The sequence below is a fragment of the Helicoverpa armigera genome, chromosome 22, assembly GCF_030705265.1.
Source record: "Helicoverpa armigera isolate CAAS_96S chromosome 22, ASM3070526v1, whole genome shotgun sequence".
Taxonomy (NCBI): Eukaryota; Metazoa; Arthropoda; class Insecta; order Lepidoptera; family Noctuidae; genus Helicoverpa; species Helicoverpa armigera.
The window spans coordinates 2,779,735-2,807,478 of record NC_087141.1 but is presented as its reverse complement, the minus strand read 5'-3'; the positions used below and the strand labels follow the sequence as shown (position 1 = coordinate 2,807,478).

Here is a 27,744-nt window from a genome sequence, read left to right as displayed (position 1 = left end):
CTTCATCAATTCATTTATTATCTAATATTCAACATAATTACAATGCATTGTATAATAAACACAGCGATTAAAATGTAAGTATATTTACAACAAATAATTGCATTAATCAGAAACTTTTCAAAATAAACAGTCGCCATGATTTTTTATTTATTATCCTGAAAATATTTAACAAGAAACATGATTCCGACGTAGAAATTGATAGGATATTATATAATAATTAAGTAAGTACATTAAGTTTACATTATTTTACTAACCTACTGTAAATTAAATCATTAAGATATATAATCACCGTCCGTTTCCAGTGATAAGGCTGCCCTCTTTCGTCGTGGAGGTTCCGACTAGGATTTTCTGACTTTTTGTACATAGCTACATAGTTATTATATCGTATGTTATATTTTTCGCCTACAAAAAATTGGTATCCTATTATCGGACGTAAGTGGTCAGCCTTAACGATACTAATGTGTAATTACTACGATAAAATTAGCTCGAGAAGATTATACAAAACATCGATTCGTTTTTGTCTGTTTGATGGCAGGTTTTCAGTGTACACATTGTCAGTATATTTGATGAAATAGTGGCAGTATCTTTGATGAAAATCTTAGAATGTTTTATATTATAGGTAATAATAGAGACGTTTGTTTGCTGTCAATACTATTGCGGTTTATATTGTTGTAACTTCCCAAACCAGTAATGGGATTTACCCACATTCCAACTGTTTCAATAACTATGTATTCGAAATTAGGTCTACGTGACATTAGTCATGAATATTATTTAACCAATAATTGACTATTAGTATTTTATTGATAATTTCATTAGGTAAAGCTAATTAGCTAATTTTCATTACGTATCAAACATTCACAACCGACATGTCATCGTTAACTTTAATACCTTCTTGGAAAATTACAATACCGTATATTTGCTAAAACTATTACCTCAATTACCTTCAGACGTATTGAAAGGTACATACCGTCGTACATTAGGTACAGAATCATACATTATCTACTTAAAAAACTGTACCACTAACAAAGCCCACAACGGGTGTCTACAATCTTTGCGGTACTCTCACATCTTTGATTTCAATTTCAAAACTGATTCTGAACTACATATACAAACTTCATAATCAAATCTACATTTCTATCTATATCCCTAAGATGCGCATAAACAATTTTATATTTTCACTCTGTGCCCACAGAGGCGTCAGTCCGTGGAGGTCGCAATCTCTCCATAAGCGGTATGGCAACACCGACGAGCTCGTCCCACGTCGCGAGGCGGCGGCAGGGGTCACACGGGCACTCGTCCGCGTCACCGTCCTCGAAGCCTAGGTCCTCACCTGTGGCGTCACCGTCCTCGCCCGGCACGTCATCGTGACGTATGACGTCATCGTGGCATGTGACGTCAGCGTGGTCGACGCTGTCTGAGTGAGTGACTCGCTTGGGGCCAGCGGAGTAGCACGAAGGGTCGCAGTCAGTTGAATAGTTGTTGTTCTCCATGTCGAATGTTACCTGCTTGTGGGGTGTAATATTTTTTTTATGGTGTAGCGATAGGACAGCCCGAGGACTTAAATAAATAATATGTTGAACGGTTATGTTGAATTATATGAATACCAAATGTCCTTTTAGGGATAAAAAAAGAGTTAATTAATTTAGAAGTTTTTTAAATTAATTTTACTCACATGATGTTTTGTGATGGTTTGCGTTGGATCACTTGGATCTCGATCCATTTTGGCTGCCTCACAAGCGACAAACACCGATTCGTCATCTGTAAAAAATTAAAACAGTATAAAAATAAATATTAAATACACAAAATGAAATAAAAACCAAAAAAGTAAATTTGACCCCGACGTGATTTGAACACGCAACCTTCTGATCTGGAGTCAGACGCGCTACCGTTGCGCCACGGAGTCGGTTGAGAGACTGGGCGAAATAGAGCATTGCTATTCAGAGATAAGCTAGTCGGTAATCAACACGTTGATAAGTGTATTGATAAAGTACTATAAATAACACGCAGTAAGTAGAAGAGAAAGTGGATTATAGAATTTGCATTATAAACAATAACAAGTGGAATCTTCTAAGCCAGAACCATAATTTATAATAGACATAAATAGGCATTTGCACTTCGCTTACTCGAAGATTTTATTAATGGCAAAATAACTTTGCCTACTATTTATATAATATACTATTTACTATTTATTTTGAATAATATTGTGTTAAATGAAGTCACTCTTGTTGCTTTCACGTTTTATAAAAATACGAAACACATTTTAATTAGTTACTTTGATTAGTTTTCAAGATATAGAGAGTTTTCTCGATGCAAGAGAAAACACCCGCTCAGAACCGTCGTGTCCGCTTGTAAAACATGAATAGGATACGATTTCATGTATTGATTTATATACGAACAATCTGCTTTATCGCGGTTTCATCCGCGTCTCGTGGGAACGTCTACCACATATCTATAAAATATTAGCCTATGTTGCTTCAAATTGGCCTAGTAGTTTCGGAGCGTTTAGGGTATAAAAAAAAAACAATGAAACAGCTCCAGCTACATGCACCGTGTAGACGCCCTTACCGCCTTACCGTGTAGACCCTTACAGCTTTAGTGGCAGTTTGTGTGACTTACCAATAAACATGGCGAGTGCTTCAGTAACAAGGTGCGCGTGTATCGGCGAGAGAGGCGCGTGTTCGTGCGCGTGAGCGTTCCACAGCGCTCGCGCCAGCAGCAGCGCCGGCGACTCGCGCATGTACCAAAAAAGCAGGCTACCCACCCGCGTGCTCTGTTACGTGCGCGCAGGTCACTTGCGCATGTTAACTAGCTCCAGTTACATGCACCGTGTAGACGCAGCCTTACGGCTTTAGTGGCAGGCAGGTCGTGTGACTTACCAATAAACATAGCGAGTGCTTCAGTCACGAGATGCGCGTGTATAGGCGATAGCGGGGCATGTTCGTGCGCGTGCGCGTTCCACAGCGCTCGCGCAAGCAGCGGCGCCGGCGCGGGGTCGTGGGTCACTTCTGCATATTACCTAGCTCCAGCTAAATGTACTATAGAGACGCACCCTTACAGCTTTAGTGGCAGGTTGTGTGACTTACCAATAAACATGGCGAGAGCTTCAGTCACGAGATGCGCGTGTATCGGCGAGAGCGGCGCATGTTCGTGCGCGTGCGCGTTCCACAGCGCTCGCGCGAGTAGCGGCGCCGGCGCGGGGTCGCGGGTCACTTGTGCATGTTAACTAGCTACATGCACTATGTAGACGCATCCTTACAGCTTTAGTGGCAGGTTATGTGACTTACCAATAAACATAGCGAGTGCTTCGGTCACAAGATGCGCGTGTATGGGCGAGAGCGGCGCGTGTTCATGCGCGTGCGCGTTCCACAGCGCTCGCGCGAGTAGCGGCGCCGGCGCGGGGTCGCGGCGTCTCGCGGCCGCGGCTAATGCCCGCGCTGCTAGGGCTGCGGCGGCGGCCCCGTCCGCGCCAGCACCGCACACGTTGACTAGGACTCCTGCAGCCGCGCAACGTACGCTGCTCTCCTCTGATACACAACAAATAGATAGATAGTTTTATACTTTACTAGCTGACCCAACAAACTTCGTATCGTGTAAACCTTCCCTGGACCTCTACAAACATTTTAAAACCAAAATAAGCCAAATCGGTCTAGCTATTCTCGAGTTTTAGTGAGACTAACGAACAGCAATTCATTTTTATATATAAGACTAGGTGACCCGGCGAACTTCGTACCGCCTTATTATTGGAGGCATATTTCTTTTATTTTTTCTTTATTTGCTCACCGTTTAAACCTTCCCTGGACCTCTACGAACATTTTAAAACCAAAATAACCCAAATCGGTCCAGCCATTCTCGAGTTTTAGCGATACTAACGAACAGCAATCCATTTTTATATATAAGAAGATTAGGAACACCAATTTTTACATTTTTGATCTTATTCTAGTTAAAGATAATGGGCGGTCTTATCGCTAAGAGCGTTGAAAGAGCAAATATAGATTCAAATAACAAAAGAAGGCTGGCTTGACATTGACTAACACGGCTCCTGTGTCGTCTGAAGTAGTATCTATGTATTAGTTAAATAGAGAGATTCCACATGGCACGGCGGTCGTGCCAATGACTTTCACATTCATTTCCACGGCGTGCCGAAACCGTGTGGTATCCTAATGCATGAATGATGAATGTATGTGAATAGACTGCAAGGCGTGACTAAAACCATCACTGTTGGCTGGCTCCTTAAAATGAGTAATCTTTTCATACTCTATCGAAATTGAAGACTGAAAGCTTCTACAGTTTCAGGATGCGGGACCTCTCAAGGGAATTGCTGCTAATCTAATTACGCAGTAAATTCGGCATTATAAGCCTGACATACCGTCAGTTGCACAAAGCTCCATTAAAGTTAAAGCTTCATTAAATCTATTGCTGTCACTTTTTATCTTGTTGAAAAAGAAAGAGTCAGCAATAGATTTAAAGAAGCTTTAACTAACTGACGGTTAGTTATGCGTATATGTTTTCCTTATAACACAAAATGAACATAAGAGCAAAAAATACCTTAATGTATGTATGTCACAGTAGACTCACCGTGTTGTAAGAAAGGTTCGAGCCTATCAAGCGCGCCTTCAAGCACGATGAGTTGCGCGGTGCGCGTGGCGCGGGACACGTTACCGAGAGCTCTCACAGCTTCACACGACGCGGGCCCCGTGCCTCGTAGCCAGCGACACGTTGCTATGGCAGAAATAATATCGAGGTATAGCGTAGCAAGTTCGTAGCATTTATGTTATGTCACTGTAGCGGTGGCGTAACAAGTCCGTAGCGTTTACGTAGTCTTGTCATGGAAGAGGCGTAGCCAGTTCGTAGCATTGTCGTAGAGGTAGCGTAGCAAGTTTGTAGCGTGTACTTAGTCTCGCCGTAGAAGCGGCGTAGCAAGTTTGTAGCGTTTGCGGTAGTCTCGTCGTAGACCTGGCTTGTAGCGTGTACGTATTCTCTTGGGTTCATAAGTTCATTGCGTAGCTTACTTCGTAGTGTTTGCGTACTTATTTACAGTATGTGTGTACCTTTGCATATATTGTCGATGGGCACGTGCAGCGGGTCGGGCGGGTCGGGCGGCTCGCGGTAGAACGTCAAGTTGTTGAGCGTGGCCAGCGCCGCCGTCGCTAGCTCCTCGCCTCGTTCCACTGTGGTCGAGTGCTCCACTAATGTTCTATCCTGGACAAGACAAACATTGACATAAGTAGAATTTGAAATAATAAGTGCAGTAGTGTTAAGAAGATGGCGCTAGTAGCTAAGAGTGCCTGTTCTGAGCACTCTGACGCAACACCGAGCGCTAGCAAAGCACAAGTCGCCGGCACGCATTGAGTCGCGATCGATTCCTAACGACTTGCGAGGTGCGAGGTGGAGTGTCTTGTGATTTGTGATGTGTTGCATTTTACTTCTTTTTGGTTGGAGTGGTTGGCTATTACTTTATGCTAAACGTCCCTCGTTCCTTCCTACAAAATCTCTATTCATCCCAAGCATCCTTGATTATTTTGTGTTCTTGAGCTTTGGATAGTTTATTACGAGTGTAACCGAAGTGTTGTGACTATTACGATATCTCGCCGTCAGGTATATCAAGAGGAATGAGTAATACATTCCTCTTGAGGAATATGTAACACATTCCTCTTGATATACCTCTTGATATATATACTAACCGCATTCTGTATGGTCTTCTCAGCGACTTGCAGACACGCCAGCAAGGCGTTGACAATGCGCTCGGCGTACAAGTCCGCTAAGGCACGACCCACTCGCTCCGCTAGACATAGGTTAGCGACCACACGAACCGTCTACACAGTAACAAAGATATTGATTGTTTTTTTTATTTATATTTAAGTAAATGCTACATAAATTAAGGGCACTATAACAGACAATGCTTTAAAGGATCCACAGTGTGAAAGCTCAAAAAGAGAGGCATAATTTACATCGTTCCCATTTTTCTAGCTGCATATCTGATCACACAAATTGAAATATTGGATATTTCAGTTTCTTTACCTTTATGAGAACATCTTCGTTGGAACCATCAGATCCGCCTAAATCTGTACCTAAAACCAATGAGTACCAGCTGGTTTAGAATGCTCTACAAGTTAAATTCCAATAGTATTCTGAGTAATAGTTGTCGGTTACCTATTAAGTGTAGATCGGGGTCAGCTTCCACGTCAGGCGGGTCGTATGGGTTCCGCTGGGCGTAAGACTCCAGTATTGTGAGGAACACGTCAATAGCACCGTCTTCATTGTAGATCTATAATTAAATAAAATGTTGTACTTAAGTTCCCATGATAATGTGGTCTAATCTAGGAGCTTGTTTATCCCTGTTAGGGAGTCATCTTAAATTGCATAAAATCGGTATCTGACTCACTTTAAAGTAACCAGAAACGACTCTAACTACAATACAATGTGGAGACATATAGGATAAAAGTTTTTGTAGAATTAACGTTTTCTAGTATTGGATACGAAATTATGTTCGATGAGTTAAAATATCCGAATAGTAAGTGCAGTTTTGCTCGAAGCTGGAGTAAGTTACCATGCGCACCGTGAAGATGCACCATAAGTAATAGACACTTTTTATGCTTATGCCTGGGTCTGGGAATTTGTGCGTAATAATGATGGGTACATAATAATTATTATTTTATATGTGGTTGTAAAGTTATGTATGATAAGTGATCGTACATGATTCCTAGCGCGTTCGTCAGCGGCGGCCATGTTGCCGAGCGTGTACGCGAGTCGTACAGCGAGAGGAGCGCGCGGCGCACACGCGGCTAGCGCGCGCACCAGCGTGTGCGCATTGTTCGAGATAACTACGATACCACAGCTCGATGGAGACAAAAACTATCCTATGTCTTTCTCCCGGGACTAAGCTACTACCTACTTCGTGATGGCATGACCATAAGAGACGTAGGTGGTGTAAAATGGAATTCATTGGCAATATATTTACCACGTTTTCTACTCATCATTTAGGCTCATAAAATAGCGAAATTAGAGCAAAAAAAAAAATGGTTCTATGATTAAAAAGTGTTCATACATGGTTCCTAGCGCGTTCATCAGCGGCGGCCATGTTGCCGAGCGTATACGCGGGTCTATGCTACTATTACGCGTGATTGCGTGACCAAGGGACATAGGTATTCATTTTTATGTACATATATAGATTGGAAAGTTATCTTTATCTATTAATTTAAGTTCATACATGGTTCCTCGCGCGTTCGTCAGCGGCGGCCATGTTCCCGAGCGTGTAGGCGAGGCGTACGGCGAGAGGAGCTCGCGGGGCACACGCGGCTAGCGCGCGCACCAGCGCGTGCGCGTTGTTCGCACAGCCGCATAGCCATGCGCAGCACTCTGCTGAGCCTGATACTACGCTGTACCAGGAATGGAACACGTAGTATTTTTAAACGATTTGGAAAACTGAGAAAAGTAAATAGTTTTGTCGTTCGACAAAACAAAGGTAAATAGTTACTTATAACTTTGAATAAACATTGTTGGGAGAAAATCTGTTTGAGTAAACGTAATACAAGCAAAGCAAGAAAAGTTGTGCCTAAAGTAGTTTGAGTAAACACAATGAATAAGGGCCGGTGCATATCAGCAAGCTGAGTGTGTCGTGATATGCGCAAAAAATATGTATTCTTTTCAATCAATTTGGCCTCATAACCTGTATATAATTTGGTATACTTGTGAGCAATTACCTCACTTTTATTGAACCGATTTTAATTCAGTTTCGGCATTATATTGTTCAGACTTGGAAGAACGTTTTTGGTACCTTATTGAAGTCTTTTTGACAAAATATGGTCTAATTAACCCAGCAGGTTCCCAATTTAACTATTTACCTGAGACATCTCGCAACATTGGTAAGAACATCTCTATCAGTATGCAAGGACAGTGCACTAATGAGTTCAGTCAACGCGCCGCTGTCGAGGAACTCGCTCGCGAACTGGTCGACTGCACCAGCGAGACTACGCAGTGCACCCGTCACCTGGTACAGCGCGTGCGTGCCCTGCTCGCCCAGGGAGCGCGGGGACTCCGCCTTCTGTGTGACAAAGCAGATCTTTAAAATGCAATTCATTTTGTGAAAGATGGGAGGTTTGTAAAACAAGGCTCGTAGAATAAACGTTATAAGCTTATATACTAGCCCTTATGTACTACCCCATGTACTCCCATATGTAATGACCCCGAGGTCTCCTTTATATATTGCACTTATTCTTTATGTATTACGCCGTACACGCAGCACGCGCTGTCCGCCAGCAGAGCATTACTCACCGCGTTGTTGAGTATCTTGAGGTGCAGCGCGGCGAGGTGCGCGGCGCCGGCGCGGTGCGCGCGCGCACACAGGCGCGGCTCCAGCGCCAGCACGCGCAGCGCCGCCGCGCCGTACACGCAGCACGCGCTGTCCGCCAGCAGAGCATTACTCACCGCGTTGTTGAGTATCTTGAGGTGCAGCGCGGCGAGGTGCGCGGCGCCGGCGCGGTGCGCGCGCGCACACAGGCGCGGCTCCAGCGCCAGCACGCGCAGCGCCGCCGCGCCGTACACGCAGCACGCGCTGTCCGCCAGCAGAGCATTACTCACCGCGTTGTTGAGTATCTTGAGGTGCAGCGCGGCGAGGTGCGCGGCGCCGGCGCGGTGCGCGCACACAGGCGCGGTCCAGCGCCAGCATCGCGCAGCGCCGCCGCCGTACACGCAGCACGCGCTGTCCGCCAGCAGAGCATTACTCACCGCGTTGTTGAGTATCTTGAGGTGCAGCGCGGCGAGGTGCGCGGCGCCGGCGCGGTGCGCGCGCACACAGGCGCGGCGCCAGCACGCGCAGCGCCGCCGCGCCGTACACGCAGCACGCGCTGTCCGCCAGCAGAGCATTACTCACCGCGTTGTTGAGTATCTTGAGGTGCAGCGCGGCGAGGTGCGCGGCGCCGGCGCGGTGCGCGCGCGCACACAGGCGCGGCTCCAGCGCCAGCACGCGCAGCGCCGCCGCGCCGTACACGCAACACGCGCTGTCCGCCAGCGGCTCCGCGCGACCGCAACCCTCCACCAATAACTCTACGTCATAAAGCTCAACGTAAAATCATTCAGTATTATATGCAGCCTGGCAAGGACACTCGCATAGTCCACGCGGAATGCAGAAAGTAGGCAATGGTCAGCTGTCACCGACTGCGCGAGTGGCACCTGTACCGCGTGTCCCCGCGTTGACCATTAGAGTATCACTAACGAGCTGAACAGGTTGGGAAACTAGACTATCCCCGAGTAACATAGGCTATGTTTTGAAGCCACACTATCCCCAAGTAACATCAGCTATGTTTTGAAGCTAGACTATCCCGAACAACATAGGCTATGTTTTGAAGCTAGACTATCCCCGAGTAACATTAGCTATGTTTTGAAGCTAGACTATCCCCGAGCAATATAGGCTATGTTTTGAAGCTAGACTATTCCCGAGCAACATAAGCTATGTTTCGAAGCTAGACTATCCCGAGCAACATAGGCTATGTTTTGAAACTAGACTATCCCCGAGTAACATCAGCTATTTTGTGTAATACACTCACCCAACAGATTGGTGTTCCTAAAGAAGTGATCGTTTTTGTCATTCTTAGCTATCTTGAACACGAGCTTACAAGCGGCCGCTAAATGCGTTCCAGTCACTCGCATCTAGAAACAAGAATAAAATCATAGCATCACATTGCTCCGAGTTCTTCATTTGCGTAACTTGCTACGCCGTAGTCATACCGTGAGCATGGCACGTGCTACGGCTACGAGCAGTCGTTCGTCGTCGCTGTCAGCGTGCGTGTAGAGGGATCTTAGCAGTAGTTCTCGTAGACTCGCGCCGGGAGTCGCTACGCTCACGGCCTGTATGACTGCTTCTAGCAGTTGTAGTGTTCGCTCCACGTCGCGTGACCGCTGCGATAATGCTTCTGTCAGCTCCAGGACTGTCATACTGTGGATGAAGCTAACGTCTTTATTATGTTTAGATTTATGATGGCGTTAAAAATAGTACTAGTTTTTTCTTCATTTTTTGATATCTTCCATAGTGTAATAAATAAATATTAGGGTGTGATGCATCAATTTAACTAGAACAATAACCAAACCATAATCACCCGTGAAATGTTTGCTCATGGGTCAAATAGCCGATTTGACATGCATCTAATGGTAATGGTTTGGTTGTCGTTAGGTACAGTTAAATGGTGGAAACCATGGTGGGTTGCACCATTTAGTTGTGGTTGCTGAACAATTGAAAGTCATTCATCATTAAATTGTCGACCTTTTTATCGTCCCCCTGCAGGACGTAGGCCTCCTATCTCACGGAGAAGAATTGAACGTTAATCTCCACTCTTGACCAATGTAGGTAAAAAATTTACATAAATAATTACAGCCTTACTACAAAAAACATCTATTGAACACTGGTCTAAAAAAAGTGTGGCTGCAAAACGGACCTTATTTCAACGTCATAATCATTTTTTTTGACAAGTATTCAACAGACGTTTAAAAGTTTTTGTGGTGCGACGGTAAGTTTTTAGTGTTGCAAACATGCTTACTTCTCATAGTTATCAGCAGAGGTGTAGTTGGGCAGCGTGACGGCGAGGTGTTTCACGTCGAAGTCTGACTTGCCGAGGCTGGGCGAGGTCGCGTCGCACGATGCCGCCTTACTCGTCGCGTACTGCTTGCGTTTTGAGCCGTCAGCTGGACAGATACATACAGGATTTTGCACTTTTGAATACAAAAACATTAAAAATATATATATAATTCAATAATAGAACTGAAACCTTCTCGAAAATAAGACAAATACTATGCTGAAAACCGCAACAAAAAATCAAAATCGGTTCAACCAAACGTGGGATAATCATACATACAGGTCAAACTGAGGACCTCCTTTTTAAGTCGGTTAAAAATAGACAGCATGTCCTAAGTTTTTGTTAGACAAACAAATTTTTTTTTTTTTTAATAAAAATATTAGTAATTAATTAACTAGAACTCTTACATTTGGTGTTTAAAGCATCGCTGATAACCACACTGCTGACGCAGCCATCGGAGTCACCCAGTGGTCTGATAGAAATCGCTCGCGATAGTGTCATCTCCGGCTTCATATCTGAAAATTCAGGACCCGTTACTCCTATTTACTTCCCAGTAAATCTAACATAACTTCCAGAGCCCACTGTACTTTTAACAATTAGTTAAATTCAAAATTCCCAAAGCAATTATTATTAAAGCAACCCGCTAGATTGGCCCACTACCGCAAACCCGATACCAATACCTATTTACGTAGGATCGAAATAGCCCTATTTTTCACATCCATGTCGTGCAATCTAGCTCTGAAGTTTCCATTTACCGAATTGATCACTAACTCTTCAAATAAGTTTAAAGACTTGTTCTTATTTCCTTAGGTATAGTTATCGGCACGAATATTGAGCCCTGACCTTCACCTGCGCAGAAGCGATTTATTGGTTTATTGCCTTATGTGTACAGTGCGCAAAGCGATCCCCACTCTTCCGCCGAGAGCTCAATATCCGTGCCGATAACTATATATGAACAAACCGTCAACATGCACTTGTCCGGTGGTGTTGCGGCGATGCAGCGGCTTGCTGCGCCCGCTCAGGTGCGGCAGCTTGGTGAACCCGCCCCAAACGTCACCGGCTGCCGCTGGACGAGACTCTTTACGGACCTTTGTAATCACAGAAGAGATGAAAGAGAATACCTGCTATGTTAATACTTTTTGAAGACAGGTACAACAATTGAATTATTATAAAGAAAAGATTCGTTCAATGCTCATCAACACGCATAACCAGCGCGGTGAGTATGTGAGTATGTTTATTCTTCAGAGCGTGAAGGAGGCTATTCTCCAGCAGTGGACATTTTACGGCTATTATATACGAAGACGCATTCAATCTCAACTATGTAATCGATATTTTCCCAGTGCAAGAACATTATTTTTTGCTTAAAGCTAAGTTGAGTATATGCCTTAGAAATTAACGAAAAAAATCTGTTAAAAGAAACATATCCGGGTTTTCGAAACCGAGCAATAATAAAGCAACTTTACTTACCGCTGGTTTTTTCTTGTTGTTGTGTGTGTCCGCCAGCATCTCGTTGAGCGCTTCTTCGTCTAGATGAGCGATGCGAGCGTCCATCGTCGCCAGCGACTCCTCGCCGCTCTCCGACAGGCTCAGGTACTTCAGACTGCAGCAGAACAAAATATCGGAAGATTTGCTTCAAAACGTTCGTTTCAAAAGGAAAATAAGTTATTAGAGACCCGTAGATATCCAGGCATTAGTATGTATGACCCTTCACACGTGTGAAGTAGGTGAAGCGTGAGGAAGTGTCATACTCTTAATTATGATAATCTACCGCGTTCCTTCTGGAGCCCAGCGGGCATCAGGGCCGTGGTAACTCTTGCAAACAATCCCGCAGCCCCGGCAGGCTTCGTCCCTTAAAGGCCCCCAGATATCCAGGGGCTGACACTTGGTACCTATTTATTTTTAACAGCTGCAATAAATACGGACACGCGAAACATTTTTTCACGGTGCCCATTGCTTAGGGGCTGCCTTGGTCAGAGGTAGCGTAGTTTGATATTTGATACAGAATTACACAAATCTATTAAACGTACTCAAAGCCGCTGGGTGGTCTCGGTTCCTTCTTGTTGGCTCGCTCCGTGAACAGCGATCGTTGCGGCTCGCGCGGCGTGTACGGGCGTCGCGTGCGCAGCGGACGCAGGCCGCCGCCCACGCCGCCGCCGCCCGACGTGCTGCTCATCTCTGATCACATAAAAGATATATGAAGTATGAAGTTTAACGAATTTGCTGATCGTGGTTGATTAGTCAAAAATTAAAAATCTTTAATCAAACTTGCCTACAAAACCGCACTCTTTGAACGTCAGAAATTTACAAAAGACACCCCCTAAAACGCCCACGTTCCACTTGGTAGAATCACCTTAAACTTTTTAAGCATACATAAATCAATAAATTGTTTAAAATCTATTATTCTTAATCTGTACTGTCTGAAATCTCTGAAATTTTCAACCTAGAAAGATTTTCGTGTTGTCGGAAAATGGTTTTCAATCGGTTCAGTCGACGTAAACACCGAATTCTAAATGTGGGATATCGAACAGATCGCGTGAATGCTTTTAAGCGCATTAAATTGTTGACGTTTGTAGTCAGGACATTAACATAATGAAACCGTTCGTTGTTTTCATGTTCTTTCAAAACAATAAATTAAAGATCCAATACAGTTGTAAATTGTAAACAACTTTTATTTAGCCAGAAACAGCTTGGAAAACCTTCGCATCTTACTGAGACTAGCTATCTAATCAAACAGTTCTCGATACTCAAGAGAGACCATGAGTAACATAATAAATTAATAAACGCAACCTTTCATTCCACAACTAAGAAAACATTCAAGAAACTCCTTCAGTTTGAACAACATACTGCGACAATGACCTTCTATTACGCTAAAGCATTTGATTTAAAATCACGGCGCTATGTGAAGTATTAATGTAAGAATGGCGTGCTAGGTTCACCGTGGCAACAGGCCCTAACAGAGGCAAGACGCAATGACCGCGTGACCTCGCCGATCAACCACCTCCAAGGAACAACAAAAGAATGCCCCGACTTCAACCGTAAACTTGTAAGTAGCTGTATCGGCGGTTTGTGAAGGGAAAACAAAAACTTTAACGTTAGCCAATAAATATACCTACTTCAAGCGCTCTGTAAACTTTTGCTATAATTGAAGACAAAGCATCAAGTATTAAATGGTTTATTTTCCGGAATTAGGTATTAGATTTTGTGAGATTAGCCTGATATTCCGACGGCTCCTAAGTATTTAACAAATTTTGCGAATTGCACTTTTTTGTGTATTTACAATATTGTTATTTTTATTTGTGTTAATACACAAAAAAGTGCAATTCTCAAAATTTGTTACTTGACTCAGTATACTTAGGAGCCGTCGATTTATTTAGTTACATGATACTTATGACGTGGCTAATGCAATTCATTGGTTCAACCCCTAGGTACATATTTCTAGGATATTAAAAATGCCTCAAATTCAATTGTAAACTTGTATAGCTCTATTGGTTTGTGAAGGGAAAACGAAAACTTAGACGTTAGGTAGCCAAGAAAATTTACTTCAAGCGCTTTGTAAACTTTTGTTACCGTTGAAGATAGGCTAATATATAAAATGGTTTATTTTCCGGAATTAGCTTAGGTATTTGATAGACTGATATAACTACATTAATTACATGACTAATGCAGTTAATCGTTTGAATACATGTTTCTAGGATATAGAAATAGTAAACAACATTTTTTAACACGATCACATGGTTTAAAATTGTGACTAATTCGAACAAACAGCAGTTTTCCCAGAATACCCATGATACCCATACAATAGAAAATAGTGCCATTTTATAGCACCGTCGACGATACGTGAACCTTATTGAAAACCACAAAAGTAATTCGTTTTATGACGTCAAACATGGCGACGCGAAATTGTATTTTCCGAAAGCTATAAACGTATCGTGACTCTTCAGCATTAAATCACCTTGTGGCTCGAACAAGGTGAGGGTAGCTGTTGTCGCGCTAAATTAACCTCCCTATCACAATCGATGTGCGAAAACGATAACGATCTGATGAATTCCACGCTACTGAATCGATTAAACGATTCTACTGAATGGTAACCAGCAGCTGTCGATTTCTTAAATCGAAATTGAATTGAATACGCCTGCATTATTAACAGTACCTAGAAGCTTTTGATAGCATTTTTATGTCTAATTCAAGCAATTTTAAAACTGTGAATAGTGTTTTGCTTGGCAAGCTGAACTTAATTTAAATATACACAGCAAGTTGTAGTTATAATCATGGATATTGCTAGAAAATTATATGTTAGGTAAAAAATTTATATTATGATTTAGTTCAGAAATGTTCTAAGTAAAAAGTAAAAAGAATGTCATTATCGCATTTGTGCACCATTTTACCGATCTACAAGTTAGTAGAATAGTTTCCTTACCGCCGTATATAGCCGCGCGTGCTTCACTGATGATCTCGGCAGAGGTCTTACGCCGCAGCGGAGCGTAGAAGGGTGCGCCTGCGCCGCGCCGAGCACCCCGCTCGCTCATTCTCTACCCTTTTAAACGAGAAAACATTTAAAATTAATCATAACTCTTCAGAATCGTCCAAGCAATCGTCATGATTAACTGGCCGTTCGCTTCACAAACATGACTGGCAAAAGCCTCTATATTCGATAAGTTCCCACGTGTTTCTTTTCTATTGGTGTGCCACATCATCAATAAACGTTCATGGGAAAAATCTCTCCTCTCTGCTTTGACAATACTTAGGTACTTTACCGTAGCCTACAAAGCGCCATAGATGCAATCTAACTTCATAATTTTAATCCATCATTTACACGACTGGCTACAATTAAACGAAAACACGATTACCATTTTACAATAAAAGTTATCTGTCATCAATAGTTTATTAAATAACCTATGGAATAGAATACATGTAAGCCTTGAGGGAAGTAGGGCGATGTGAATAAATAATGTGTTTGTTGTCAATTTAGTCCATCAGGTTAACGTGATGTGACGGCCGATGTCCTACACACGAACCTTATTCTGTCTGTCCATCGGATTAGCTAATACATGTCACCCTATTTACTATATACCTACAGATAAAAGATATATCATGTATAAAATGGATTCATGTACATAGAAACCTACTTCTAGATAATTCCGCTTTGATAAAATGTTCGTATATTCTGTATTTAGCTGCACATAAGTAACAGTAAGCTTAAGCTGTAATCTATTCTGTCAGTTTAAATTCTTTCTTTTATGTATGTTTAACTTTATCATGAAGTCCAATCTCGAGTCCTATTTTAAAAAGAACCTCAAAGAAAAAGCTACTCCGTCTGTCTGTACATGCATCTGAAAATATCCACATGGCATGCTAGACTATCATTCTAAAATACCGGCCCGGGACTATTTCATAGGCTATCGTAAATATCTGGGGCCCAAGCAAATGCATGTGCAATATGCATATTATCTGAATGGAGGATCTCAAGATGTAAACGGTGCACGCTATTTCGACTTTACGAGACCTGATAGTACCTAGGAGTTTGTACCTATTTTAAAGTTTGAGAGAGTATAACAAACTATTTCGATCGCTAAATGAAAATACGTAAACTACGAATTTACGAATTGATACTTTTTTGGTAACTTTTCTTTGTAGATAACACGCAATTGTCATTATGTTTGGAGAAATGAACTAACATTATTAAAAGTTAGATTAATGCGAATTCATAAAAGAACCGCGAAATGCGAATAATATGCAGGTGGAAGTATCGCTTTGATGCAGAAGAGATGTATTCGTTCAATGTGTGGTCTTAAAACTACAGACAGTTGCATACCATATTTTCAAAAATATAAACTTCTAACTTTTCCTTCACTTTACATTTTAGAAACCGCACTGTTTGTCAAGTCTAATCCACAACTATTTCTGAAAATATCTGATGCTAAAAAAATGCCCACACGTTCACAATACATAAATAAATTATGTCACGTAAATTGTAAGACCGCTTTACTCAAAAAGAGCTTTTTTGGTTTGGCTCCAAGAATTTACAATAAAATTCCCACCTTAATCCGAGATCTACCTCTTAGTAAATTCAAAAGGGCTCTTCAGGCAGTATTAACCGAAAAATGTTACTACTCTTTGGATGAATATTTGAATGATGTGTCTCTGTGAATTGTATTTATTGTTGTTTATTTTGTTTTCTGATGATTTAATTACTATTTTTGTTTGTCAATTTAATGTTAAGTTTTTTTTTTTCTCTACTACATTTGTACGTCGTAATGACAAAACATAGCGTTCTAATTATACATATGTAAGATCTTTATTTTGTCAATACCTATGTTTTACAAATAAATAATATTCTATTCTATTCTATTCTATTTGACACGCAACTCATAATACTTTGGTCATTCCATAAAACATCGTTAAACTGCTACAGCTTTTTGATTCAATATTTTTTTATAAGTTGAAGTGAATTCGATTAACTTTCTGCTTAAAAGCTTTCTAATTTTAAAACTGTAATGATCTGTCTGTCCCTGCTTAATTTTGCATTTTCTTTGTGGAATTTAACATTTTTACATAGGTACATAACATAAGTAAACAGTACGGTGAACAATTCTATATATTTATAAAAACTTAAATAACTGAAACTCAAAATAAATATGAAAACCAGTTCATGTATGTTATGTAGGTAGGTATGTATTAAGTTTATCGCGAACAAAACCAAGAGACAAATACTTATAAGCTGACAATTTTTTTAAATATTATTTTGTTTAAACATGCACTTTGACATAGAATTAATAAATAAAATTATAATCACTAACCTGGTGATTAATCAAGACGAAAATGTACACGAATGTTTGTCCGATATAAGGTACTGCTACTGGCTACGTAGAGGCAAGCGGCGCGCTACGCGTGCTACGATCTACTGCTACGATTGCTACGCTTCCCCTCTGTTCCCTACTCATACCATTTCGTAGCATAAAGCACGGTTGATATGATTGGTTGACCTTTGTTACTGACGATGTATAATTAAGTTTATAAAGGCCCATTAATTTATTCTGAGAAAAGTATTGTAAGAAATCAGCTTACAAATCCCATTTAAATGAAACTTTTCTGTGAAAGCTATTAACTTATTACTTAGAAGTACATATAATACGAAGTTACATGAATGACAAGATGGCAAGCTTTCTAACTTTGGGATATCTCCTCTCTGAGCCAGATGGGCAAAAAAAAATGATTTAATTAACACTTGACTAACTTTATCAGAGCTTATTGCGTAGATGATATTTATTTAGCCTTGACGTGTAGTGGGTATTAAGTATTGTAGTGTCACTGGAAATACGTGGATTACCTGATTGGACTTATCTATGTAATTCAATTATTTATCAGCCATTCGGAATAATGCCTTCACGATCACGTCAACAGGTAGACTTAGTTGAAGGTGTGGTTTAGAAATTACTGATTTCTTTTGAGGTTCGCTAGGCTTCAATAATGAGGCTTGGCACTTGTGTCTAATTTTATTTTATTATATTCCTTATTAACGATGTGAACACAATAATCAATGAATCACATATTTCATAGAACCTAGATTAGGGATTAGGGAAGTCAATAATACTTATACCTAATTTTCGACGGAATAGCCGTCTACTAGTCAATGTATACTTAAAATCTACTTACCAAGAGGAATAATAATTTATTTAGCGTTAAATCGGCAAAGTACATTAATTATAAGAAAAACGTGGTAACTCACATACAGACACATCGATTTTCCTTTTCTTTTCATCGACAACACTTTATCTAATACACTTATTTAACTAATTAAATGAATAAAAATAAAACTGTTGAATTCCCAGGAAATCGATTGAAAAACACAGAGTTTTCCTTGTGGTTGCCATGGGAACGAAATCAAAACAATGATATAGGAGCATGGTAAACAACTTTTGTAGATCTAAAAAAGTTTAAAGGATTTTTAAATAAACGGATATGTAACGTGTATGTAGTTGTAGATACAAAACATACCTAAGTAGGTAGGTACTACATATTTTGAAAATTATGTTTTCTCATCTATTACCCAGGACCTCATATTAAGTTATCTGCGGTCTTTAGATATTAAATAATTAGAAAATACCTTCCTATGGTACATTTTGACTATAATGCCTACACTAAATACATAAAGAAATGGCTACTTATACCAATTTTTTTTTGCAGCTAGATGCGTTTAGTCTTATTATATTTTGTTTTTCCCTTAGGTATAAAGTAAACACTTGCAAATAATATGAAATAATGACTTCAATACGACTATGCGATGCCATCATCATCTTAATACTTAGGTACCTATCCTAAAATCTACCTAAAAAAAATTAACAAGATGAAAAAGGGACTTACTAATAATAAATCGAACTAATTAAAAAACATGCAATAATTCTATACACGACCATTTAGGAGCATATTATAATGAAGAATAATTTAACTACTTATACCAGTCAAAGCGCAGCCTTTTCGTTCATGTTCGAAAGTCACAAAGTATCTATCTATCACATGATCAAAGGATACTTTCACGTATTGTTTAGACTTTAAATATTAATTTTAAAACGGTATTGTATAATTTTGATATATTTTGATACGACTTTTGTGATGTTAACTAAATATTTTTTTTCTATATATGGGTAACATGTTGCGTCAACCAATTGATGATTGACAACATTCAAGCAATCATGGCACATAAATTATTATGCTGGCCAGTATTTGAATAAACCGCCTTTTTTGTAAGATGAGGATTACAGTTTATGGAGTTACTTTTGTGTCGGCTAGCGGCTGTTGACTTAAGTACAAATAAGAAAGAATTCTAAATTGTATTGTTCTACATTGTTGTATTATTATTATTGAAACATGGTCATAGAACTTTTTTGATATTTGTTGAGGAACGTCCGACTATCCGTCCGTCAACTTTTTTGATATTTTTTGCGTTTTATCATTTGTGACAGACGACGATCGAACGAAATGTGACACTGACAATGACATTTGTTATCAAAAAACATCTGGCGTGGTGTGTGTGTTTATTGTGGTTTTTTAAATTCTAAATACGCTTCGAAAAATATCGTGTCCTCGTGTTTACAGCTATATAGTATATCGTTTTTTTGTGAAAATCGCATGTGATTATAGTAACGAATTCAGAATCATACAATATTATATGTGCCTACTCAAGAATCAGAGCGGGCAGATAGAACTGCCAGCTATAGAATAGTTACTTTTGAAAACGTGTTTACAAAAGTAGGATATCAGCTATTTGTGTGCAACACTGCATTAATATGGAACAAATCTAAAATAATGGAACAGCGTAAAGTGATTTTATTTTATGACCTATGCAGACTTTGCCTTGAAAATGCTGGTGTGGATGATATGTTTACGAAAGCGGACCTTGTTGAAGACATTTTATTGTGTACAGGAGTTAATGTGCGTGTCCGGTATAGTTTTAGTTGGTTCATTCTGACTCTGGTATGTAGCCATCTCTCTCTATGTAGCCCCATTTTTTTTTCTAGGTGACCAGTCAAGAGAACTTGCCTCGTAAGATATGTGGGAAGTGCTTGGAAATTGTCGTGAACGCAAGACAGTTGCGAGACCTGGCCATGGCTAACGACAGACATCTCTCCTCCCTGTTTGATGACGGAGATTCTATTATTGTTGGGTTTAATAAAAATCAGGTATTTATTTTGTTACAAATATGTAATCTAATATTGTATGTGATAAAAATATAAACTAATAACTGTGCCACATAGTATCCATGTCCTTGGCAAACTTCTTCCCATACTTAGATAAAACACAGCTCATGTCATGATCCACACGAGACACAATTGATTTTCTATTGTTCTCTAATTAGCTGCATACAAGAGGATGATGCAAACAGTGTAGCTTTCTCACAATGAAAAAGTATTCCAATCGGTTCAGTTTTGATTGAAACAATCAAATCTTTCCTCTATATTAGTTTTGAAAACGTTAAAGAAGACCAGACGTTAGAAGTCCCATGATAAGATAAATGAAGATGAAAAAAAAAATTGTCTTGATTGTTGATAAAAGATAACTGATAGAGGACAGGTGTAGATATCTCAGATCTTAGACAAATTATGGTAGATTTTAGCTATAAATAACAAAAAATTTTGTCATATTTTCAGAGTCAAAATGAAAACAACACACAATCCAGAAAAATCAGTACTGATTCTGATAGATCTGTTAAATTAGAGATAGTTGAACATTCTGAACAATCTGAAAATGAAAGTTCATCAAAGAAGAGAAAATCATTAGATACAAATAAAAATGTAAGATTGTTTTACTTTTAACTTTGTTTATTTGTCAACTAAGCAATAGTTTGTGCCTATGTCTAACCTCTATTAAGCCTCATATATCATCAACTAGGTACAAATCTCGTATTACAGTAAATTGTACACATGGTTTCAAAGTTTTTGTTTAGTACTCATATTATGTATAATAATCGTTTGGGGTTTACTAGACACAGGTATGAATTAACATTTATTTATTTTTTCAATTTCAGTGTGAATCTGCACCAAAAAAGTTAACAGTAAGAAAAGATTTGTTTGACTCATCTGTTGCTGTGGTAAGAATATATCATTAAAATCATCGGATCAATATGAGGTTTAAAGTTGCACTAGCATGTCGGGATTTAGAGGGGTTCCTTAAAAAAGACCAGTAGACCAGTCTAATTGAATAAAAAAAGTATTTCATATCGTTTTTTTTAAATAAGAATGATGTGTCTGGCAAATGACACATTTACGTTGAGTTATTGTCATAAATAAATTCAACCATATTTATTTGCAGATTTCATCAACAAAAGATGACAAATCAGAAGCGGAGGTTAAGCAACAACTTAAAGTTAAAATGAAAAGAATCAAAACAGAGAGCGGCGACAGTTTTAACTATGTATGCGATGTAAGTATACAAATTAAAAATACTTGTAATCGTAGTGTGTTTTCGTCTATGTAATGTGTGGTGGAATAACTACGATTCTAAATATGAACTAGGCCTTAAAACAAGGCCTTAGATTGTTGGGTTTCTAAACAAATGCGAACACTGGCAGGACTATTAATATTTTTTCTGAACTATGCTGGTGAATACAGCTAACAATTAAAACACAATAGGCGCTCCTTATCAGCGGCTAGAGATTAGAGCAGGAACTTAATATCCCTATTATTTAACCACAATGATGAAACAGACAGTAAATTACATGAACATACTCGTAACATATAAAAAAATTATTTAATTATTTAATTTAATAATTCCAGGTATGTCATAAGGAGTTCAATGCATGGAAAAAGTATTATTTGCATCAGAAAACACACAACAGGAGTATATTTTGTCCCCTCGACGGATGCGGCAAGAAGTTTGCTACAAAAGGAGATCTTGAGAAGCACGTGCGGACACATACTGGTGAAAAACCTTTCAAGTGCGACTTATGTGACAAAAGGTTTGCTCAAAGAGGTTCCCTTAAGTCACATAAAGCCACTGTCCACTCTCCAAATGATACCAGTGATGACCATACCTAGCGTAAGCCACCCAGTGTCAGGAAGAAGACTTGATACTGAGAAATCTTTTAATTAATCTAAGTTTTCTATCATTTTAAGACTGATTCTTTAAAACTATTGCTTTCATTGTAACCGTCGATAGTACTAATAAAACTTACACGTAATATATAACAAAAATACTATGAGATGGATGGTTGCATCTATTAGAATTTATTTTTGTCATTGTGAGGAGATACAGCATATACTGCATATATAATTAAATATGCTAAGAACATCTTGTAAGAATCTCTAAGTTTTATTGCATGCAATACAGTTATGTAACTAATGGAGGGAGTCATGCTCCATTTAAAATAACTGTTATATTTTGTATAACTAACCAAGTTACAAGTTACTGAGAAGAGATAAATGTTCATATTGTTATGTTGACTTTATGGAGGTACCAGTAAAACTAGTTGTTAAAATAAATTGTATTTTTATTTGATAAAGGATAGTTATTTACATATATTTATCTATAATTACTTTATAATATAGGTATTGTATCTTACGAAAGCGGGTGAACCACGCTTGTGTGTGTGAATGTGCACACACCATATACAACATTTTTGTATGACTGTGACTCCGTCAATGCTGAGCTCTCTTGAGCTAAATCTGCGTCTACGCTAGGAGAGCCGAGCACGAGCCGAACACAATTCGTCTAGTGTGAACCAACTTACAAGCCTCTTCGCTGCGAGCATTTCGTCCGTGCTCGGTTGCGTTCCGCCTGTTGTCGGTTTTACCCTTGTGACCCCCTTTATAAAAAGGGCTTGGTTGGCTGCAACAGCAGCGGCTACTGCAATATTATTAATATCGACCAAATTCGCCAAGAGCCATTAACTCACTGCGGAAAACTACGTTCGAGAACAGTGATCGTTGTACGTCCACACTTGACGCCTCGAACGACGGCTCTGCTTGTGCTTCGCTCGTGCTCGGTTCGTCTAGCGTAGACCCGCCTTTACGCATACAAAAACAATGTACACACACAAAATACAGCTGACCCTGCTTTCGTGAGATGAAACATCTATAACATATGTTAGGCCTATATAATAATAGACGTACGCTACACTTTAAATACGAAATAATAAAAGCAACAATATTTTGGTACTAATTGTATGTAACAGCTAATGTCACATAATAAAAGAGGAATGGATATATTATTTAGTTCTCGCTAATCGTTGTGGGTATAATTATTGCGACATTTTAATTTTATCTTGTCGTTCACAGTTGCACAACTTTCTTCAAATGAATAGTTCCCCCATGTGTCAACTCTGATCTTATTTCTTTAGTTGCTTTGCTGTGAGAGTGTTGCAACAACAATTTACTTGCATTGAAAACATTAATGTCAGAGTGTAGAATAACAAACACAAACCATCTTGTTGAGTAAAGTTGAACAATATCAATTTCGTTACACAGTAACCAATCGAATTTTTACGGAATATTGTCAACATTTAGTATGAAAAAGGAAAGTGGTTAGGTGCTCCCAGAACACTTACAAGTACCAAATACTCAATATGATGATAAAAAAATCGGTTATTCATCATCTCGACACACTAAACTCACCACGAGTTTCACCAACTGGACATATTCGTGGTGAGTTTAGTGTGTCGAGATGACGAATAACCAAAAAAATGGACTACTATACAACAATTAATATTTGCATTGTATTACAAAACATAATTTAGTGGTGATTTAATCAATACAGAGATCTCTATAGTAAATACAGTTATAATTATGGGATATGGGAAGATATTGTAAGTAAAGTTATAATTTAAGTTTCAGGTCAAATAGTAATGGGTATATGTCTAACATACTCCCGTTACTATTGGAACTACTTGTCACTCTTCAAAACTAGTAGACCTCTCCTAGTCGACGATTTTATATTCAATTTGAGTAGGCAACTAACTATAGGTACACTACCTTGGTATTGCTGTTTATACAAATAAATATTAAACTGGATCAATTGCTAAGTAATTTTTATTGCCATATTTTATTTTCAATCCGAGTTTTAAATAAAAACACATTACAAGATTGTATATCTTTAGTTAGAGCCTTCTCAAATGGAGTATAGCAAACTTCTCCCAGTTGACGTATCTAAGCAAATTGACCAATCCCTGGACACTGGCACTCAATGGAATGCATAGAGCAGCAACAAGAATGTGCAGACTGCCACCACAAGGCCTATGATGAGCGAGTCCCGGCGCTTGCGGGCGTTGATCCGGTATATCAGACTGTTCAGCATTGGGAATCTAGAATGGTACATCAAAATGGTATAGTATATTGGATGACTGAATGAGAGCCTTTATATTTAGACTAGATGTTTCCCACGCATGGGGGAACTTCTTCCCATTTACTCAGAGAAAGTCTAGCTTCCTAACAATAAAAGATTTTGTCAAATCTTGGAGGTACTTTTGAAACGAACAAAAAAAGTTTTTTCTCTGTAACATATTGGTGTACATACAAGTACAGATAAAGAGATTCTTTATCCTTCCTCAGATTTCAATCAAACTCTTGTGGAAGAGAAACAGAGCTACAATTGACTTTTTTATATAAGTAAAACATGTATGTTACCTGTTGGTGATGTTATTGAACGTAGTTTGCATCCGTTTGAAGGTTTGCCGCTGTGACGCGAGGTGCTCGCGGGCCTCCATCGCTATGTTGATTTGTTCGTCCACTAGTATGTGGGAACTGGAAATAGAAAAGTAAATAAAGCTGTTTCAAAGAATTCAGAATGTAGATGAGTATAGTAAGTTCAACTCAGTCGTGCGCGCGGCCTTATGTGTGGGTAACCCTTGTACATATACAGTGACTTTGTGTGTGTGACAAGAGGTACAGTCGGGTACAATACAGTTACGTAGGGGTTGTATACGGGTGTTTAAAGAAAAACAGTTATTACGTAATTTAATGTTTATTTATTTATAATGATTATGAATCGCTATTTGAAAAATCAAATGATGAATTTTCGGATTCGCTACTCTCCAAGGTGAATTATAAATTCTGACTCCATGTCAAAATGTCTATAGTATTCTTCTTTTTTCTTTTGTACATGTCGACAAGTATTACGCCACATCCCATCATCAATTTGACTTAAACGTTCATTTATGAGTTTCATTATTTTGTTATTTTGGTCGACATTATGCGAAGCAATATAATTTTTTAAAATTCCCTACATATTTTGTTTACATTATTATACTAGGTTATACCTCTTTTTACATTCTTAGTCCACACTTTTATTTATTGTCGGCGTACCCCGAGCTAGAAAATATGTAAGGAGTATTTAATTCTTAGATACTGTCAATGTCAATTTGAAAAGACTTATGAGAAAATAATGAAAAACTATATTTAATAATAAAAAGCTTTGAATGTTGTTTTTTTTTTTGAAACGCTTTATCTGACTCCTTAATAATTTCTCCGTGAATAACTAGTATTTTCGTAAACGACTGTACCCATAAGAAAAAGTGATAAGAACACGTCATGCTCGGACGACGTCACTGTCACACGAATGAAAGTTGTATATTTACAAGCCGACGCACACATGGGGCCGCGCGCAAATCTGAGTTGAACTATCTATAAGAGTTTATAAGTTAGAGTGTAGTTCTGATACAAAGCATTTTTTCAAACCCAAAACACCACTCAAACTAAAACTAAGAAAAAAGGGGTACTTAATATCTGTTTGTGTTGCTATGGCGGACAAATTATAGGACTGTTGAGCAATATGTCAGCAACAAGCAGCATATATGCCAATTCATCGTGGTGCAGTTCTCTTTCTCTACAAAATTAAGAGCACAAGTACGCGCATGTGTCCACAGTCCATACTCGTCTACCACCACCGTAATCCAATGATACTAGAATCGGTTTATATTGCGCGACGACAAAAAGTTTGGCGTGGACTATACCTGTGTAAGTGGTTGGCCTCCTTGGTATACTGGTCACGGCGGGACAGGCCGATGGTGGCAGCGGGCGGCGGGCTGCCCCCGCGTAGTAACTCTTCGCGTTCACGCCGGGCATTCACCCGCGCAGACGTCTTAGAGAACTCTTGTTGGTAGTCCTGTGGGTAATAGAATGATCCTTTGCTTTATCATGATCTGCCTAGCCTTTTTACAACTATGTTGGTATTAACTTCCAGTCTAACAGGATGCAGCTGAATACCAGTGTTTTACATAGATTAACTGCTTATCTGACCTCAACTCAGTTACCCTGTATAAGAATGATTCTCCATTGAATGTTACACTACAGGAAAATAAATATTTAAATGATGATTAACTTGACAGCCTTGTTTTTAATATTTTGAAGCAGAGATTAAGTATTTCAGGATGGGTAATTCAAATACAAGTGCAATGCCAAACCGATGAGTAAATAAGCAACTACTAAAGAGGTGAGTATATTACATGAATAACTACGGTCTACCAAATTATAAAGTTCACAAATTATTATTCACGAAAAAATGAAGTACTCATCTATGCTAATTTAATTAAAACCTTAACTTTCACAACAACACACACTATATTTAAATGTGATTTATTCATACAATGGTTTGTTTTCTTAGTGAGCTTACCATTAATATTTCTCTATGCCTCTTGATGGTGTGCATTGTAGCCGTGCCACTTGGAGCCAAGTCTGCCATTTTATCGTTTATTGAAGACAACTGAAACATCAAAATATTAAACTTACAAATTGTATTATAATCTTATAATTAGTAAGTCACTCTTTGTTACAGTTATAGACTTGGACCAAGTAACATAGGAGTAACTAGCAATCATAACACTCCATTTTGTACTCAGTTATTTAATGATACTGGTACAAAGTACATTCAGGGGGAAATTAAGAGTAAAGTTTAAATAAATAGATGACACAACTGTCCAATAATTTAAACCTTCAGGGTAAAGCTGATAGAAGATGATAATATACATAGAACCTTGGTTTTGTTTCTGTTCAAAAAAGTTTGTTTTACCTTAGAAGTAGTTGTACATCTCTGTGCAGACTAAGACGACCCACTGACCGAATTATACCTTGTTAAGTAATTGTTGTAGTTCCATAGAGAGCGTATCAAACATGTCATCACTGTTTATCAGCGGCACACTCTCTGAGCTGAGCCCAGCACTGCCAGAGCTTACTCCCAGCTTGCTAAATGCCACCAGTTTCACATCTATGTCGTTTTCTAACAGTCGGGCCTGCTTCCGCAACTCTGGAAGCACGAATAACTGAGTGTTGGTGTAAACATAAACAAAATAGCTACATTCATCTCAATGGCTAACATTTTAATGGCACTTTCAATGGTCATCTATAATTTCGTAACATGTGATATTCTTGAGAAAATAGAGCCCTTTTTCAAGATTATGCTTAATTAATACAGAAAGTTCTTGTTGTCTTTTTGATGTGATAAGTTTTATATGCAACGTCACAGTTTTCTGAGCAAGTGAACCGGTACACGGTAAGTTCATAGTTAAAAACGCACCTTCCCACGACGAGCCAACCATCGTGGTCATTGTTCATGAAATATTCCAAACTGTTTATCGTTTAACACTTTGTATTTTGTTTAGATTCTCGATTACAAGTTTTTTGAGTTTGAGTTTGAGTTTGAGTACAATTACGACTTTCGAAACAATAATTGTATTACTGACTGACTTGACATTTGT

At 39.1% G+C, this 27,744-nt stretch overlaps 3 protein-coding genes and 1 non-coding gene across 6 annotated transcripts; 1 reads left to right on the top strand and 3 right to left on the bottom strand.

Moving 5' to 3' along the window:
* Window positions 1-7: 7 nt before the first annotated feature.
* Window positions 8-17,634, bottom strand: LOC110370850 (armadillo repeat-containing protein 2). Its single transcript, XM_064040310.1, has 20 exons — window positions 17,363-17,634; window positions 14,983-15,099; window positions 12,593-12,740; window positions 12,033-12,165; window positions 11,527-11,653; window positions 10,973-11,080; window positions 10,530-10,674; window positions 9,724-9,931; window positions 9,543-9,645; window positions 8,870-9,042; window positions 7,842-8,041; window positions 7,208-7,376; window positions 6,151-6,265; window positions 6,019-6,068; window positions 5,682-5,813; window positions 5,049-5,199; window positions 4,576-4,719; window positions 3,285-3,524; window positions 1,673-1,758; window positions 8-1,502 (listed from the first exon to the last, which is right to left on the bottom strand). Exons 2-20 carry the CDS (start codon window positions 15,089-15,091, stop codon window positions 1,176-1,178), a joined length of 2,868 nt encoding a protein of 955 aa, XP_063896380.1. The 5' UTR covers window positions 15,092-15,099; window positions 17,363-17,634; the 3' UTR covers window positions 8-1,175.
* On the bottom strand, window positions 1,832-1,903 carry Trnaw-cca (transfer RNA tryptophan (anticodon CCA)). The gene has a single exon. It is a non-coding gene; the product is annotated as a tRNA-Trp (tRNA).
* A 1,926-nt stretch (window positions 17,635-19,560) lies between the features above and the next one.
* LOC110370907 (myoneurin) lies at window positions 19,561-22,540 on the top strand. 3 transcript variants are annotated; one of them, XM_021326915.3, is made up of 6 exons: window positions 19,562-19,994; window positions 20,081-20,242; window positions 20,711-20,854; window positions 21,088-21,150; window positions 21,372-21,482; window positions 21,836-22,540. In XM_021326915.3, the coding sequence occupies exons 1-6, from the start codon at window positions 19,869-19,871 to the stop codon at window positions 22,094-22,096; spliced, it is 867 nt and encodes a 288-aa protein (XP_021182590.3). In that variant the 5' UTR covers window positions 19,562-19,868; the 3' UTR covers window positions 22,097-22,540. The 3 variants fall into 3 exon arrangements, with proteins under 3 accessions (XP_049699229.2, XP_021182591.3, XP_021182590.3); XM_049843272.2 differs by lacking the exon at window positions 20,711-20,854 and having other exon boundaries at window positions 19,561-19,994; XM_021326916.3 differs by lacking the exon at window positions 21,088-21,150 and having other exon boundaries at window positions 19,561-19,994.
* LOC110370910 (Golgi SNAP receptor complex member 1) lies at window positions 22,528-27,672 on the bottom strand. The gene is made up of 6 exons (XM_021326920.3): window positions 27,564-27,672; window positions 27,118-27,293; window positions 26,664-26,753; window positions 26,005-26,156; window positions 24,680-24,796; window positions 22,528-24,357 (listed from the first exon to the last, which is right to left on the bottom strand). The coding sequence occupies exons 1-6, from the start codon at window positions 27,592-27,594 to the stop codon at window positions 24,237-24,239; spliced, it is 687 nt and encodes a 228-aa protein (XP_021182595.1). The 5' UTR covers window positions 27,595-27,672; the 3' UTR covers window positions 22,528-24,236.
* Window positions 27,673-27,744: the final 72 nt, after the last annotated feature.

What these genes read in the sequence shown, in the direction of transcription:
- LOC110370850 (XM_064040310.1), bottom strand. Translation starts at nt 15,091, where the DNA reads ATGAGCGAGCGGGGTGCTCGGCGCGGCGCAGGCGCACCCTTCTACGCT. An exon ending in CGGACAAGTGCATGTTGACG is followed by an intron (nt 11,081 to 11,526) that starts GTTTGTTCATAT and finishes CTGAATTTTCAG; the next exon opens with ATATGAAGCCGGAGATGACA. An exon ending in CGATGCTTTAAACACCAAAT is followed by an intron (nt 10,675 to 10,972) that starts GTAAGAGTTCTA and finishes GTATCTGTCCAG; the next exon opens with CTGACGGCTCAAAACGCAAG.
- LOC110370907 (XM_021326915.3), top strand. Translation starts at nt 19,869, where the DNA reads ATGGAACAGCGTAAAGTGATTTTATTTTATGACCTATGCAGACTTTGC. An exon ending in TATTGTGTACAGGAGTTAAT is followed by an intron (nt 19,995 to 20,080) that starts GTGCGTGTCCGG and finishes TTTTTTTTCTAG; the next exon opens with GTGACCAGTCAAGAGAACTT. An exon ending in CATTAGATACAAATAAAAAT is followed by an intron (nt 20,855 to 21,087) that starts GTAAGATTGTTT and finishes TTTCAATTTCAG; the next exon opens with TGTGAATCTGCACCAAAAAA.
- LOC110370910 (XM_021326920.3), bottom strand. Translation starts at nt 27,594, where the DNA reads ATGACCACGATGGTTGGCTCGTCGTGGGAAG. An exon ending in GGTTGGCTCGTCGTGGGAAG is followed by an intron (nt 27,294 to 27,563) that starts GTGCGTTTTTAA and finishes TCGTGCTTCCAG; the next exon opens with AGTTGCGGAAGCAGGCCCGA. An exon ending in GGCATAGAGAAATATTAATG is followed by an intron (nt 26,157 to 26,663) that starts GTAAGCTCACTA and finishes TATTACCCACAG; the next exon opens with GACTACCAACAAGAGTTCTC.